Source organism: Schistocerca nitens, chromosome 12 (assembly GCF_023898315.1).
Source record: "Schistocerca nitens isolate TAMUIC-IGC-003100 chromosome 12, iqSchNite1.1, whole genome shotgun sequence".
Lineage (NCBI taxonomy): Eukaryota > Metazoa > Arthropoda > Insecta > Orthoptera > Acrididae > Schistocerca > Schistocerca nitens.
The window spans coordinates 41,958,012-41,976,729 of record NC_064625.1 but is presented as its reverse complement, the minus strand read 5'-3'; the positions used below and the strand labels follow the sequence as shown (position 1 = coordinate 41,976,729).

The following is an 18,718-nucleotide window of genomic DNA, read 5'->3' as shown; positions in this document are numbered from 1 at the left end:
TTAAGAAGTATAGCAGAACAGCATGGACTCTCCACATATATTAAATGTAATAGCATTTCTAGGGAAAAACATAAGATCCAAAATTGTGATAAGTGGCAAAATACTGGAGCAGGTATACACCTTTAATTATCTAGGATGGGAAATATCCCAACAATAGATTGCAACATACAAACAAAACTTTTCAAATTTAAATATGTATGCTTAACAATTCATAGAAGTCTGAAACACAAAATCAAAAAGGAAACTAAACTGACACTTTACAAAACAATGTTGGTACCAATAGTATCATATGAAAATGATGCATTGGTACTCTCAAAGAAACACAGAAGGAAAATTATATCAACTGGGATGAAATTTCTCACTACTTTCAAAGGCTGCACATTGATGGACAAAATACAAAACACCGAAATAAGACAAGAGCTACAGATTTTCAATTTGGAAACCAAAATTAAAAATGTAAAGACAAATTGTGTAAGTTAAGACTGGCTGCTAGAATCACCATGAACTATGAACCCAGAGGACAGCGAAGTGTTTGGCGTCCAAGAACAAGATGGTTTCCGGAACAGGCTGTGCAGCCTACTCCACAAAGTGGTGAAGAAGAATAAAAAGAAGAATAAGAAGATCATCATCATGATACATACTAAGCCCTATTTATAGTACATTATTACCTGTCATACTGGTTTACAATGCACATTGCTACTTTCCAGGTGGCTACCAGAACTTTTCATTCCCCGAATCTAAATGCACAGGTAACAACTATAAAGAGTAACTAAAAGAAGTGAAATCCCCATTCCCTCATGTACACATGTCAGCTAGGGATACCACTTGCAAATACAGCATCCATCAAATACTGCATGTTTGTAAGTCACTGGTATACGGGACTGCCATCAACCTTGAGATGCAAATGTTTCTGCAGTGCAGTTTACATAAATCTGATGCCTGAGAATCCATTTTAGCAAAGGAGCACATATTTTGCAATGACGAATTGTCAAATGCTATTGGAATCTTCCGAATGGTGTAAGGTAGTGGTTATGAGTGAATCTGGCTAACTAACTGAGTAAGTTAGAGTTTCTCAACAGTGAACTCCTTCCAGTTCTATTCAACATAACAGTACAAGATGATGAGCACGTCAGAGGTCCGCCAGAGGAAACAGAGGGAAGTCATCTGACCAGAATATAACCTCAGATCACAGAAGAAACAGACTGTCTGTTCGTTCACTACAGTGAGTGACCCTAGTCACAGAATGGACACGAGGCAGTGACAGTGTCCTACCCTTACTTGTGGCATCAACTGCTAGAAACTCTTGGCAACCTCACCCAAACTCTAGCAGCACCAAGTCACTTTCTACTGGCTGGCATCTGAAGTACAGCTGCTTCTGACAGAATCATTGCTAGCGAATCAAGTCACAGTGCTGAATGTACCACCTGTGGAAGAACAGGTGGGCAAGTCCTGAACTAATATTGTTCAGATTCCCCATTAAAGATGAAGAAAGGATACAAAAGTGTATTTTGAACTCAGCCGAGTTACAAGTAAAATTAATAAAGAGCCCTAAAGCTCTCAACCTGTTCAAGTTTTGTCGATTTGAGTTGGGTGTAATGCAGGAACTGTGTTTCCTCCGTGGGAACCGCATGATATTTTTAAATGAAGTCGCTGCTGTTACTTGACCAAGTTTTTGTTATTTATTTATCGTGATTTTGGTAGTAGAGCCAGTTTTGAATGAAAGGTGAAAACTGAAACCAAGAAAACATATTGACAACAAAATGAAAGACATAATGTGATAACATTTGATAAATACATTTTGAGGAGGATTACAAGACTCTGGTGGTGAAATAAATAAATAAATAAAATCTCATAGTCAAATTGCAGCAATCATTATACTTAAAAAGTATATTTGACTGTGATCCCCTACCAAAGAAAAAATATGATGATATGATGCCATCTCCATTTTCCAACATCTGGTGTATACTAGAGCGGACGGAAATGAATATCAGTAATGAGTGCACAGCCTCATTTACACGAAAGCAAACAAAATGTAATGAACAATCTAAAACATTTGCCAGTGATCACTATCATTCATCTGTATCTGTGAACAAGCATTTACACTGGAAGAAATAGAAAAGAACACAAAGGAAAGATCAATAATGTACCAACTCTACACGTGAGACACCTTCACCCACATGCAGCTGCAGGACAAAAATTACAGTATCAGCTGCAACATCTACTGTCCAAGGAAAAACTGTGTGTGTGTGTGTGTGTGTGTGTGTGTGTGTGTGTGTGTGTGTGTGCGTGCGTGCGTGCGTGCGTGTGCGCGCGCGCGCGCGAGTGAGAGTGAGAGTGAGAGTGTGTATGGGAAGGGAGGGGGCGGGGTGTAGTCTGGGAGGAAATTATGGATTTGTAGGAACATGAAAATTTCTTAAAGAAAATAATGTGAAAAACCACATGAAATTGGCAGCCTTAAGCAAAATGCTCTGCCTCTGCATTTGCAAAAAATAACAATGAACTGGCAAGAAATGACACCAAAATTGGTAAAAAATAGCAACAAACTGCCAGAAAGATACTGAATATGGCAATAAAGTAACACCAAATTTGGCAATAAGTAACAGTTAATTTAGGCATAAAATAATACCAAAATGACGAGAAAATAACGCCAAATTTGGCCATAAAATAAAAAGATCTTTTCCTATTCCTATGGATTTCTTATGTTCTTGTGATTTTGAATGTAGCACTATTCAGAATTTTATGTTTCTCTCAGTAATAAAAAGGCTTCACCGAGACAGGAGGCACTTTTAATTGTGTATTGCCCATCGGAAAGGATTTGAATGAAACAGAAAGGAATCAAAGTCTGCATAGTGCAGACATTTAGGCAGATATGCCAGGGTTTCTTTAACTCTGGAACAGTCGGGCTGGGTCAGTGAGACTCACTAGTTTTGTTTCACTGGATTTATATTCTTATACTTGCTGGTTTGACTCGAGCGCTCTGCTAGCTTCCTGAAATATCCAAGAGAAAACTTTCATATCGTGAATGAGGTTTTGCTTTGTTTGGTCACTCTTCGGCAGTCTTTTAAAAAGCGCGTAGGTCTGTCAGACCAATCCCGACCATTTATATTACTAATTTCTGCCAAGCGATCCCATTTTATTTTGGTGCAGACTTCTCATTGAGTTACTTTCTGGACCATTTATTATGTCCTAAAATCAAATTATCATTGTCAATAGATTAAAATATAAAATGGCAAGAGAAAATTGGTCATACAATGAAAATTACAAATTTACATGACGATGACAGTGAAGTACACTGTTCTGATGCAGACTGACACTCCGAAATATACAATGATAATGACAGTAATAGTGAAACAAGTGGTTGTGAGGAGGAAGATGTTCAGCCTTCTGCCAGCACCAGTGCACCTGCTGCTGTTAATTCAAGTACAACTCTTGTAACTGACTCAGGTACGGCACCTACGCACTTTTATAAAGAAGGAACAGAGCAACTAAATGGAGAAAAACTTGTTTCCCACTAAGCTACCATAGCTACCATGCATTTGCCTGGAAGTATTTGAGCTGTAATAGATGTACATTCACTGTTAGAACCATGACAGTTATTTTTTTAGGAATCCATTGAATGGTTTAGTTCTTGAATCAGCCAATATCTACACTGATTCAGTTCAAAACAAATATACAAGTGACCCAAATATGGCTAGGCCTACAAGTTTTGATTAACTGAAGGCATATTTTGGCCTACTTTACTTAGCTAGAACACTGCATGACAATAAAAGTACTATTGAAAACTTCCGGAATACAGATAGGACCAGAATAGAAATCTTTCTAGTAACCGTATCATTGAAAAGGTTCAGAGTTTTGACTTGTTTTATCAGGACTGACAACATCCATACAAGGGAAGAAAGAAAAGCACAAGATAATCTTGCTGCCATAAGATCCATTCTAGATATGTTTGTCTTCAACTGCAATGCATATTTTTCTCCGTCAGAAAACATTACTTTGGACGAAATGCTCGTTCCATACAGAGGCAGGTGCAGGTTCAGGATGTATCTCCCTGATAAACCTGCCAAGTATGGGATTAAGGTTTTCATCATGGCCCATTCTAAAATGTACTATGTAAAACACTGGAAAGTCCACGCAGATGCAGAACATCAAGGACTGTACAAAGTCAGTAATAAGGCAGATGATGATGTTTTGCATCTTGTAGATTCAGTAAAAGTGTCTGTAAGAAATCTGACACTAGATAGTTGGGTTACTTCTTACCCATCCATCAGAAAAGTACTGCAAGTAAAGAATATTACTGTTGTTGGAACGTTAAAAAAATGTTCCTTAAAACTATGTTTGGCTTTCAGGAAGACATCACATCACTGTACACGTACAAAAGCAAAACAAATCAGAACCGCATATTTCATCAATGCATCATCATGATGAAACTGACTGTCACAGGTGAGGGGGGGGAGAGGCACCAGGTATAATAAAGTATTACAACAAAACCAATGATGGCATAGATGTCACAGATGCTGTGTGTAGTAAATATACTGTAGCTAGCATGACAAGACTGTGGCTTCTGTGTCTCTCTTCTTGGTTGTTGAACACTGCAGCTCTCAATGGCCACATTGTATTCAAAACTAAGAAAAACGTTTCAGTTAGAAGAGTCAATACCAGAGAAGGAAAGTTGCTACTCACCATATAGCGGAGATGTTGAGTCATGATAGGCACAATAAAAAGATTCACACAATCATAGCTTTCGGCTATTAAGGCCCTTGTCAGCAGTACACACACACACACACACACACACACACACACACACACACACACACATGCAACTTGCACATACATCTGCAGTCTCCGAGAGCTGAAACTACACTGCAAACAGCAGGACCAGTGCATGATTGTGGCAACCGGGTGGGGGGGATCGTATGGTGGGAGTGGTGGACAGTGAAGTGTCGCTGTTTAGACAGAGGGCAGGAGAAAAGCTTTGGAGGGGGGAGGGGGGTAAGTAACGGAAAGGAGAGAAATAAAAATAAATTAAAAGACTGGGTGTGGCAGTGAAATGACGGTTGTGTAGTGCTGGAATGGGAACAGGGACGAGGCTGGAAGTGTGAGGACAGTGACTAACGAAGGTTGAGGCCAGGAGGGTTACGGGAATGTAGGAAGTATTGCAGGGAAAGTTCCCTGCCTGCGCAATTCAGAAAAGCTGGTGTTGGTGGGAAAGATCCGTATGGCACAGGCTGTGAAGCAGTCACTGAGATGAAGAAGTTAGAAGAGAATACCTCAGAACCCTACGAAAGAATCTCATAACACCATGTTTGACAGTAAGTGGAATCCAGACATACCTCCTGCGCAAAATTCTCAGGTTTGCCTGTAACCTTTCCGGCATCCAAGAACAAAGACTAGTTGAAGATCCACAACCAAGAAAAAGTGGAAAATGCCAAAAATGCAAGAACAGCAGAACTAAAACCTTTCACAAAGTTTGCAAGATGTGGTTATGCTAGCATATGCTGAAATGGTTTGTGGTGACTGTTTTGAGAAATAATGATTTTTGAGGACGATATCTCACAAACTATTCATTATATTCATAACTTCTATTTATATTGACTTGTAAATACTAGATTTCATCTATCAGTCATCATTTTTAAATTTTATTGCCAGATCTAGATTTCAGTTAGGAACTAGCCATTCTCAATGCAAAGAATACAAGAGGTACATAGTTAGATGCTGTCACAAAAAAAGTTGCAATTAATGGCTAAACTCATCTGGTTTGTATATTACATACAATTATCATTTTTATCAATGCATGTAATGCCTGTTGGTTGGGCTTCGTCCACAGTTCATTGAATACTACTGTTTGCGGAAGGCGGGCTGTATGGAGAACACATTCGTTGGTTAGATGGCGCCATCTATGTGAACTACGTATAAACCTCAAGGGAAGTAAACCACTTCAAATTTAATTACATAAAATGAAACATAAGTAAAATTCTTACATTGTCGTCCGACTTATTTCATATTTATCAAGTAATAAAATTTCCATCTTCACTCCTTGTGAGTCTGTTATTATTATTAAAACATTTAAATTGCGTCAGGTGGACAAAACTTTTTAATTTTTTTTTTTTAATTTAAAAACACTAGAAGACAAGTGCTGTATGCACCTATTAGTTGATATGGCTTAAATATATTTATTTTTATATTATATCTCCCTTTATTAAAACATAATAAGTATATTGTTCATCATATTTACTTAATATGTTCATAGATGGGCCAAACATCAGTCAGATGCATGGTTATTACAATTTGGCTGTTCCGCTATAGATATAGAGGATGCTAACTTCTTTCTCCCTTAAAGCCGATTTTCCTTGTAAATGCAAAACAGCCAATACATTGAATTGCTGTTAATAATACTGTTTATGCATCTGACCTAACATATCATGGAAGAAGTTGCTGCATAAGTGTGAGAAGGGCAGGTTCCTCCACCTCCTGGAAGAGCTCGAGATCTTCTGCCATCACAAAAATACCAGCAGCAACCTGATTAATGATCAGGTTGTTGTGAAAAATGCATGGTTCTGGGAGTTTGAGGACTTGTTGCTGGGAACCGGTGCAGGGTTTGACCCAGGGGGAACGAGATAACACCTGCCGTCTTGCCACTATGTAGCAACCATTTGCATTATACTATACAAATATGATGAGTATAATTCTGAACCAACAGAACTTCTTCCATGATATGTTAGGTCAGATGCATAAACAGTATTATTAACAGCAATTCAATATATTGGTTGTTTTGCATTTACAAGGAAAATTGGCTTTAAGGGAGAAAGAGGCTAGCACCCTCTATATCTATAGCGGAATAGCCAAATTGTAATAACCATGCATCTGACTGATGTTTGGCGCCATCTATGAACTATTTAGTAAATATGATGAACAATATACTTATTATGTTTTAATAAAGGGAGATATAATATAAAAATAAATATATTTAAGCCATATCAACTAATAAGAGTTTACAGCACATCTTCTAGTGTTTTTAATTAAAAAAAAAAAGTTTTTACCCACCTGACGTAATTTAAATGTTTAATAATAATAACTGACTCACAAGGAGTGAAGATGGAAATTTTATTACTTGATGATAAATATGAAACAAGTCAGACGACAATGTAAGAATTTTACTTATGTTTCATTTTATGTAATTAAATTTGAAGTGGTTTACTTCCCTTGAGGTTTATACGTAGTTCACATCGATGGCGCCCTGTAACCAACCGATGTGTTCTCCATACAGCCCGCCTTCCGCAAACAGTAGTATTCAATGAACTGTAGACGAAGCCCAACCAACAGGCATTACATGCATCGATAAAAATGATACGAGGTATGTAATATACAAACCAGATGAGTTAAGCCATTAATTGCAACTTTTTTGTGACATCATCTAACTATGTACCTCCTGTATTCTTAGCATTGAGAATGGCTAGTTGCTAGCTGAAATCTATTATTTACAAGTCAGTATAACAGTCGCTGCGTGCAACAGCCTTCTGAATGGAAGGTAACCTGATTGTTCTATTTATATAATGAAAAGTCAATATTTTTGCTTCTTAGTTTTACAACTAACTCTCATTCACATTAGTTATCAATCATATTTACTTGTATTTCCAGATTGCTTACCTTTAATACTACAAAGAGATATGTTTCTTAGTTTTCTTTTTTACAGTTATCGCATAATTCAGAAAACATTTAGTACTACCTGAACAGTTTATCACTTGTTGCAAGTGTGTTGTTTACTGGGTCCCACACAGACCCTGCCAACCGTTCTCGAAACGGTTTTTCGACCGACCATTCTAAGGTTAATTTGTGCAGTTCATAAAATATTTACAATGTCAAATTGGTATTAATTTCTAAACTTTTTAAAGGATGCCATGATACTAACTTATGGTGAATGTCAACAAATGTACGAAGAGCAGCACAGCTTACCTCATAAACTCGTGAATAGTGCCATCATGCAAGCGATCATAGACATTGCCTGGTGAGGAAATGCGACTTGCACAGCAGAAGCATTCACTGCCTGCACTTCTCCACTAAAGAATATCACTGGTGATAAGCATTATGCCCTATCAATGGGGGGGTACTGTAACATTGTCTTAACAGTTGGCCACTGGAAGTGCCAGATTCCACACACAACTGAAACTGAAGCCAATAGTGTTGTCAAGTCAGTCCTTCACGAGGTGGATTTCAAAGGCTTCTTCAGTGATCGAATCCTAAAAGGATGACACGTGTGCTGGAATTTAGACATTGTCTCAGACAATAGTGTACCATATGAATGCAATATGCAGCAGCAGTAGTAGTCAACCCTCAAAGCCAACAACAGACCACCTAAGTTGGTGTATACTAATGTTTATGAGTCAAGGTAATCACCAATGATGACCCCACAGGCAGTGAATATTTCTGCTGTTCAAATGGTATTACTTGAGCTGGTAGTGTCTACTATCATACGCACAATGGAGTGGGTCCACAGGTTTATAAGGCAGACAGGAGGGCCACACCATTATTCTAATGACTCTGAAGATAGCAACATATTCTGCAGCCCATATCTAGGAAGGGAAGGATGGTTTATGGCTGTATTCCTGCAATTTCATTGATTGAGAAATGTTTTGTGAAAACATGAAGATGCTACAGTACATATGGCAAACTACGAAGAATGTACTTTTTAGGAAAATACGTATTTACCACTTCAAACACGCAGGAAGAAAGATTACTGGAACTACTTACCAACACTGCCACCCACATAGTTGTCAATGGCATTTGATATCTCGGCACGCTTCACACCTTTCTTGAACTTCATGCCAATAACTCGTGGGTGCTGTCGCAGCCACCTGCAACAGAGTACATATCAGAAACTTGTAAAGCAAAGTAAAAATCATTTAAGTCTGCTACAATGAGGGCAAACTGCAGTTGGTTGTATACCAAACAATATGGGGTATCATTTCACATTATTCTCACAAATGACCTTGTAAAAAGAACATACGAAAGCAGGAAACTGACTTTACAGTATTTATTTTTCTCTACCTCAGTAATTGATCAGCGAGGAATATTCAAGTTTAATTTTTTATCATCCTCAAGGTCAGAACAAAACAAAGCACAGGTAAGAAGGAAGACTACTGTGTAACATCCCGTCAATGATGTTGTCTGAGATGGAGCAACAGATCGAATAGTTGCGGGGGGAGGGGGGGGGGGGAATCAACCATGTCTTTTTTCACAGGAACCATCCCAGCATTTGCCTTCTGCAATTTAGGGGAACCACAGAAAACTTACATCTCTATGGTCAGATGAGAACATGACATTCTGGCCTCCCAAAAGTGTGTCCACTACTGGGCCACTTCACTCAGTCATGAGTGCTGGCTACTTTGGACAAGGATGAAGAAGGAAGCGATAGACGGTATGATATGATTCTGACATTGGCCTGCAGTGGTTTAGGGACAGCAGATATTAGAAATCATGAAGCTGAAAAGTGTTCCATAATACCACTATAACAAGAAATGAAATGTTCACAGTGGATATACTATTTTATTTTGACAATTTACAAAAGCTAATGGGAACCCTCAAATTATTTTCCACACATCCTTATTTATCCAATTTTAAGATAAGAGTTTTCTTCCAAATTTGTCATTTGGGAAGTACAGGGTCGTCTTATACTTGCAGATTTAACTATTTCTGCTGAGGTTAACATTCTAATGTTGGTTAATAGAGTGTATAGTGGTCATCTTACATTTACAGATGAAGTTTTGGTTATTGAGGTCACATGCAGATTTATTTTGAAGAATTCACAAGGACGAACTGGGCAAATAATACTAGGACTCTAACAGGCTGAAAATTTCCTGATACACTGAAATGTTTCATACAGTATCAACACTGCTCAAACAAATACGAGAAATTAGATTCGTGCAGGGGTAGTGCACAGGATGCACGAAAGACCGAACTAGCCACTACAATAATCTATTACTCTGCTTCAAATTGGACAATTTTGTGAAACACAGGAGGAAATATCAATAAATTCTATCATCTTACAAACTGTTGTCATATGTGAATAGGTTTGCAATAGAAGATCTCATACTTTTATGGACACCTTGTAAAAATATTTATGCTGCTTTTTAAGTAAAAGTAACAATCAAAAGCAAAAATATTATTCTTCAAAAAACGTCATTTAATTCTGATCCCAGATCACTATTTTATCTGATTGCAAGAGACTGTAATGTATTACTAAGTGGATTGGAAATGAGAAATTTTGTCACTGTTAATGTTTAGAATACCGGGTAAAAACATTACCACCTTTTAATTAGTTTTAGAACATTATGGCGCATACAAATAAAACACAAAGGCAAATTAATCCAGAATGAAATGTCTGTCAAACAAAATAAATACTGTTAAACTGACTAATTGTTGTCAGAACAACACACTACAGCAGCAAGACCTGTTATGGAGATAGTATCAATAGACATCAATAGATCGTGGGAGCGAAAATTTGGGAATCGTGATTGCGACGTTTTATTTATGTACTTGTTTCTGTTGTTGCATATGACTTGCATACTAGAAAATATAGCAGTCTATGTCTCACAGTTGCTCAAGCACAGCACTATGAAAGAGTTGGAGGGAGGACAGTGGTACAAACTTGGCTGAGAACTAGATGAGTGTGGAGAAGTGAGCAATGAGGAGGCAGTAATTACGTCACGTTGCCAACCATGGGAATCTATATTGCGTACCTTGGATTCTTAGGAACATCTATACATTAAAAATGCAGTTTGCCTGAATCCATTTGTAGTCTGAATAAAACCAACTTCAAAATTGGACAAATACTCAGCAATAGTATTCATTTCTGCACCAGATGGTAAAAGTCTACATGGGGTCAGTGGCGGACTTAGGCGTTTTGTGCTGCAATGTTGTCAATGGTTGCTGTGACATATAACAGGAACAAAAAGGGGTGTGTCAGTTACTAGTTCTACACAGCCAATGAGAGAGTGGCAGGCAGACAATATGTTTGGAAGCAAGTGACATTGTTAACATTCTCATGTCAGTACAGAAACAAAATCTGATATGTGCATGGATAAAAACAGCAGATTGTTCAAACAATTCACAAAAACAGCAGAGTTTCTCAGGCACCATGGTAACCACAACCTCAGGAATCATAACATTCAGAAGAAACAGTCAAATATTTGTAACAACAAAGATATAAATTTCACAGCTGTGCTATTAGGATGACGATGATTAAAAAGAGTGAAATGGTAATTAAATAGACACCCTAGCTGCATACAGGCGTTGATGTACTTCATTGGGGACATGTTGAAAATGTGTGCCCCGACCGGGACTCGAACCCGGGATCTCCTGCTTACATGGCAGATGCTCTATCCATCTGAGCCACCGCGGGCACAGAGGATAGTGCGTCTGCAGGGACTTATTCCTTGCACGCTCCCCGTGAGGTCCACATTCCCAACATGTCCACACCACTACATTCGTAGTGCGCCTAATAGATGTTTGCCCATCATACTACGAATGTAGTGGTGTGGACATGTTGGGAATGTGGACCTCACAGGGAGCGTGCAAGGGATAAGTCCCTTCAGACGCACTATCCTCTGTGCCCGCGGTGGCTCAGATGGATAGAGCGTCTGCCATGTAAGCAGGAGATCCCGGGTTCGAGTCCCAGTCGGGGCACACATTTTCAACATGTCCCCAATGAAGTACATCAACGCCTGTATGCAGCTAGGGTGTCTATTTAATTACCATTTCATTTCTAGCAAAGCTGCATGGTCATCCACGGTTACTGTTCTTTCGGGAACAGATACTACCGTCATATATAATTAAAAAGAGTGACGCTACAGATGACAGGGTTAGTAGGCAAGCAAAAAAAACAGTCCTCAAATTAATGTAAACTATTTCTTATCATTTATTTTATTTCTCCATGTATTATCAAAATGTAGACAATCAATAAATGGCATGAATTTAGAATCAGTATAATGTTAACTTATTAGGCAGACACTTCATATCAATAAAACAGTTGTAATTTTGATTTGTCAGAATATAATTTTTTTTTCTCAAGAAGATTCTTGAAGAAAAGGGGGTCTTGCAATCAGGCAATCTTGTTCTTATACTCAGGTAAATACGATACTTCTCAAGTATAATCAATTTATAAGAGAGGTGTAATTAAAATTTCAACTAAGTATTATATGTTTTTCAATCAATTAATTAATTGAGAAAGACTCTTGTCTATTCCAAGATTCCTTTATTGAATAAAAGGAGTTTTAACTGTTTTCGTTGTCCAATAGCATCTTCAAAAACTTCATCGATCAGCATCTTGAAGTGCATAGCTGATTACTTTTATAGCAATCTTGATTGTACCTTTCTGTGCCTGACTTTTACACCTGAGATCATGTTTTTACTCTTAACGTTTTGTTTAGGAACACAGATTTATCATACTGTGATTTGGTGTTAGCAACACATTTTATAAGTGTGTCAGTGTAACATGAATTTGTAGTCTGTACGTCCATTAACTTTAAACAATTGATTGGAGAACTAATGATGTATAACACATCTTAGGCTCACACTTCTGCACAACAAATACTTTATTTCTAAGTGTGTATCACAGATTATTATTCTGTGTTCTATTAATGAATGACATCACAAAAATTTAGTTAAGAGTGACATTATCATCAGGCAAATGACCAATTACATGCCATGCAAATGGTGCCAAAATGTAAATTGTATGTCTTTACAAATAACTACTGTATGTACCCAAATCTAATCCAAACTTACTTTCCAGTTTTCTATATATAAAAGAAACACCTGCCTGCAGCTTAGAATCGAGTGCAAAGCACAAAAGTTTTGAAAAATGGTGCTAGGGGCCAACTAACTTTTGCTGTCAAATATAAGTAGCGCTACACAATAAAGTAGAACATGAATTTACAGTGAGAAATGAAGCACGGCACTGACATCTGGCGCTGATGCTTAAATTATCTAGGACTATAAATTCTATACAGACAGACTTTGTGGTTTTAAATGTTCGAAAGACTTAATTAAATCTACAATGTAACCTCACTTAAGCTTACAACTCAAACCTGACTACTATAGCTGGATCTTCATCCACTGTATCTTATCTGTATCTCGTGTTAGAATGACCCAACTGTGATTCAATTTTGAAGTGCAGCCTACAACTTTTTTTCTACTGACTCAATGAAACGTACATGCACGTGCGCGCGCGCACACACACACACACACACACACACACACACACACACACACACACACACACACACAAACCTTTGGATGCAGAAGTATAGGGTATGGCACTTAAATCTGGACAAATGAAACTTTTTTTTTAAAAAAAGCAAATTTATTAAAACAAAATACAAATGAAAATGAAAATCATTTTACCTACAAGTAGTGGTATCTTTCAAGAATAACATTACTCAATGAAAACCCCTTCAGCCGCAATGACCAGTGTGTAGAGATGCAACATTAGGGTGCCTCGCCTTATTGGTAGCTTTTTTGACTACGCTCCAAACGTATTAGCCAAGGGATTCAAATCCGGGCTATTCGGGGGCCAGAACTTCTTTGACCAGAACATGTCAACGTAATCCAAGAACCAGTTTTGGACTAAACGGCTTGTATGAGTCCTTGTCTGCCATGTTTGCTCACTTTTAATACTGATACCAGTTTCCTCCTCTGAAATCAGCACCTGAGCCTTTTCAATAACTGCCGCAATTTGTGACACGTGTGTCCTCGAATGAGGTTACCTTGCCGGGTTAGCAGAACCTTCCCCAGACTTCTCCAAAGCATTATACTTGCCCACAATACCATGAACAGTTGATCTCGGGCACCCGAAGAATGCAACGCACCCAAAGAATGCAACTAACGTCCAGCAAGAATACTTTCGATAATTGTGGCTCTTCAGTTGCACTCTGCACTTGTCCATAACATCTCGGCCATTTTGAGGTTCTGATTGGCATTCTTGAAAGCCATAGGCATCTAGTAAACAATCGCAACCTCCTGCGCAACTACGATGTGGCGGGAAATTCAAATTGAAATTTGTCCGGATTTAAGCACCGCACCCTATAGTGAGGTGAAAAACAAGACCAACCAAAATGGAACACATGTATTATACCTGCTCGGTGCAGAGCCATTTACGAGGGATGCTTTCCACGTTAATGTTATCAATCTAAAGAACATTATAAAAAACATGTCAAAGTTCTCCACACAAGAAGTATGGACTTATTGGTTCTCAAAATATGTTTTTACAAAAATAAACAACATGTATTACCTGTCAACCAGTTATTTTCATTTTTAATGAATGTTTAAAATCTGGCATTTTCTAAGATGCACTCAAAATTGCTGAAGTTACATCAATAAGCATCTACTCCAAACCAATATCTATTGTTCTAGTGCTCTCCAAAGTTTTCAAGTCACTTATGAGCAACCATCTAAATAACCATTTTGAAAAGCATGCTCTCTCAAATAATGTCTGCATTTCAACACAATGAAAATATTACTATCGATACCACTGAAACTCTTAACTAGTCACTAAGTTCCTCTGGTATCTATTGTACTTTGTGATAAGCCTTTGATTGTATACTCCTTAGTATCCTATTAGCAAAACTGTAATTTTATGGTGTACACAACCCACCTATAATGGTAATCAAGTTCTATAATGTAAGGAGAAGATAGACTGCTACTTACCATAAAGATGACACATTAACTTGTACACAGGCACAACTAAGGGACACTTACACATTAGCTTTCAGCCATAACCTTTGTCAGAAATGGGAATACACTTCTATTAATTCACACAAGAAAGCACACCTCTCACACACCACCGCCATCTCAGCATCTCAGGATGTAATTTAACTGTCACACAGAATGGAGGCCGAAGCCTGGAGGGGGTGAGGAAGAGAAAGGATAGCAGTGTATAGATATGGGGAGAGAAGAAAGCTGTCTGGTGGAGCGTGCAGGCATGCAAGAGTGCAGCATTAGGAGCAGACTGTGGTGCAGGTGGGGTGGGGGGGAATTGAGCAGGGAAGGGGAACATTTAGTGTTTCAAACTAACTTATATGCCACTCAAAATGCCAAACCATTTAAATCTGTAATGAAGACAAAATGTTAGTTTTTCTAGCAATACATACTCTCATGTTAATAAAACAACCTCTTAGTTACTGTGACTGTTGGTATTGCAATGAAGAGTCGAGGGGTAATTATGAAGTTCCCTCAAGTCTCTAAATAGATTTGATCCATTTGAATAACAACAACATGATGCCAAGAAGGGCATCTCCATGTCACGATAAACTTTATAAATTATAAAGACCTGTGCTTAACATGTCGAGTAAAACATTCAAAAAGAATTATGCCCCACCAAAAATGAAGCAGCTGATGAACACGTGGTGAAATTCAAAGGTAGGATTAGTTATACACAATACATGTCTAAAAACCCATCAAAATGAAATATAGCATATGGCTTTGAGCTGATAAGTTAGGAATTGTTTGTTATTTTCAAGTGTTCACTGGGGGGGATTAAGGAAAAAGAGTTGTACTTTATTTGTGAGGGTCTGGAGGTCTGGAAGGGAAAGGTTGCCATATATTCTTTGATATATATTTCACAAATTTGCATTAGCAGAAAAGCAAAAACAATGTGGAATGCCTCACTGTGATACCGTCAAGTGTGATCGCAAAGGTTTGGCACAGGTCCATGCTAAGATTGTTTTGGTATTTTGTCAATGCATCAATCGTAAATTAATTTATTTTGCACACACTGTGCAACACTGGTAGGAGTTCACAATTAAAAGAATTTAGAAGGAATGTTGTAATAGGTTTAGCAGATACTGGAAGTGTGACAGGTTTGTAAGGTCCATCATATAGTACACCGCCCCCCCCCCCCCCTCCCACGTCCAAGAGATTCAAACCACAGGCGTCCATGAAAAAAAGAGAAATTCAGGAGCAAAATACATGCCGCAACATCGCCCTCCAAAACGTTGTGCATACTGTAGTACGAGAAAGACCCCTCACAGATCCAGATGGAGTTGTCAAAGCTCATGCTGGTCATCTGACAGGAATTGTTCCATTTCTTTCCACAATTAGTTATTTTGAGTCTATTCAGTGTATGTTGTGTACTTTATGTACTGTCAAACAATGGAAAATCCACAATGGAATAATGACAATGTTACAAAAAGGATAGGTTGCTACTCACCATAAAGTGGAGATGTTGAGTCACATACAGGCACAACAAAAAGACTTACCAAGTAAGCTTTCAGCCAAATGGTCTTCTTCTGAATTATGCAACATGCAAATACACATTCACGCAAACACAACTCTCTCACACACACACATGGCCACTGTAACTGACTGCTGAGGCAAGACTGTGAGCAGCCAGACCCTCTTGCCTCACGGCTGATATCCCTTTAATAGACCTAGATGCAAGACCTGTCCCATACAACCTCCCACCACCACCACCACCACCACCACCACCACCACCAACTCCAGTCTGGTCAAAAGTATTACCTGTCCCATCAAAGGTAGGGCTACCTATGAAAGCAGACATGTGATATTAGAAACATTGGCTAATAAAATATTTGTGGAAATTAATCACTGGTTCCTAGCCAATTCTTTGTCACTAAACTTTGAAAAAACACACTACATGCAGTTCAGAACTTGAAGGGGTGCCCCACAAGTGTATGCCTAACATATGATGACAAGCAGATAGAAAAAGTGGACAGCGTTAAATTCTTGGGATTACAGCTTGATAATAAATTCAACTGGGAGGAGCACACCACAGAACTGCTGAAGCATCTTAACAAATCTCTATTTGCAACACGAATAGTGTCAGACATAGGGGATACAAAAATGAAGAATCTGGCATACTATTCTTCCTTTCATTGAATAATGGATTATGAGATTATTTTTTGGGATAGTTCATCAAGCCAAGCTAATGTTTTCCGGGCACAAAAACGTGCAGTAAGAGTTATATGTGGTGTGAACTCAAGAACATCCTGCAGAAGCCTGTTTAGGGAACTAGGGATACTAACTACTGCTTCCCAATATATTTATTCCTTAATGAAATTTGTCATTAAATATATATCACTTTTCAAACCAACAGCTCAACTCATGGAATCAATACTAGAAATAAGAATAATCTTCACAAGGATTTAAAGTCACTTGCTCTTGTACAAAAAGGTCTGCAGTATTCAGGAACACACATTTTCAATGACTTGCCAGCAGCCATAAAAAGCTTTGCAACCAATGAAATTCAATTTATGAGAAGGATTTATTGGTGGCCAACTACTCCTACTCCATTGTTGAATTTCTCAGTAGAGCCAACTGATTTGTGTGTGTGTGTGTGTGTGTGTGTGTGTGTATCACACACTAAAATCTAACTTCTGCACCATTTCAGTGCAGTAATGTGTTCATTGTAAATAAGAATTGTAGTAGTTCTCTTACATGTTTATTACCTTATAAGTAAAAAACTTTTTTATTTTAAATTCAGTGCATTAGTGTTTGTAAAATGATTCTTTCATACAGTGCTCATTATAAAAAAAGCCTGGACCTATGGAAGGTACATTAGCTAATTTGTTTCAGTTGTAAATATTTGTCATGTATTATTGTTTTTCTGACATGTTCTACATCCTGGAGGATCTCCTCACTACTGATCAATTGGAATGAAAGTAAATCTAATCTAATCTAATCTGCAACCACTGCACTGTGTTATACGTGGGCATGACAACCGACAAGTTGTCTGTCCACCTCAATGGCCGCCAACAAACTGTGGCCAAGAAACGACTGGACCACCCAGTTGCTGAGCATGCTGCCCAAAGCAACATTCTTCATTTTAATGACTGCTTCACAGCCTGTGCCATATGGACCCTTCCTACCAACACCAGCTTTTTTGAATTGCACAGGTGGGAACTTCCCTACATTCCCCTATCCCTCCTGCCCTCAATGTTCATTAGTCGTCATCCTTCATCCATCTATCCTCTTCCTGTTACCACTCCAGCACTACAGGGACCCTGTATTTTTCTATAAGATAACAGAACTTTTTGGAATACAGTGTCAATATTAGTTCTTGAAAATAATGTTGTTACTGTTTTTGTTGTTGTCTTCAGTCTGAATAATGGTTTGATGCAGTGCTCCATGACAGTCTATACTGTATAAGACTCCATCTCGGAATATTTACTGCAACCTACACCCATTTGAACCTGTATTGATGCTCAAGTTCCCCTCTAAATATACCCTAAGCACTTCCCACATTACCAAATTGACTACTCCTTGATGCCTCATGAAGGGTCCTATTAACTGGTCCCTTCTTTCAGTCAAATTGTGCCATAAATTTCTTCTCTCCTCAATACTCGCCCAACCCATGTAATCTTATCCATTTTTTATCGCATCACTTTTCAAAAGCTTCTATTTTCTTGTATAAACTGCTTATTGTTCAAGTTTCATTTCTGTACTTTGCTACACTCCACACACAGACATTCACAGAAAGGTCTTCTTTACACTTAAATTTATATCAGATGTTGACAAGTTTCTCACTTTCAGCAATAATTTTCTTGCTACTCCCAATCTGATTTTTATATCCTCTCTACTACACCCATCCAGTTATTTTGCTGCCCAAATAGCAATACTCCTCTTCAAACCTTAAAGTTGTTATGTTTTCTCCCTGATCTTTAACTCCCTTTGCAAATTTCTCTTTAGTTTCCTTTACTACTCACTGAAA

General features: G+C 38.1%; 1 protein-coding gene and 1 non-coding gene across 7 annotated transcripts in view; both read right to left on the bottom strand.

Moving 5' to 3' along the window:
• LOC126215053 (bifunctional purine biosynthesis protein ATIC) overlaps nt 1-18,718 on the bottom strand; it is a 102,504-nt gene that overhangs the window by 24,756 nt on the left and 59,030 nt on the right. For all 6 annotated transcript variants that reach the window (XM_049941698.1, XM_049941699.1, XM_049941696.1 and 3 more), the window contains exon 9: nt 8,746-8,849. In XM_049941698.1, the coding sequence (XP_049797655.1) occupies nt 8,746-8,849 (104 nt within the window). The remainder of the gene's footprint in view (nt 1-8,745; nt 8,850-18,718) is intronic.
• Trnat-ugu (transfer RNA threonine (anticodon UGU)) lies at nt 11,322-11,396 on the bottom strand. Its single transcript has one exon. It is a non-coding gene; the product is annotated as a tRNA-Thr (tRNA).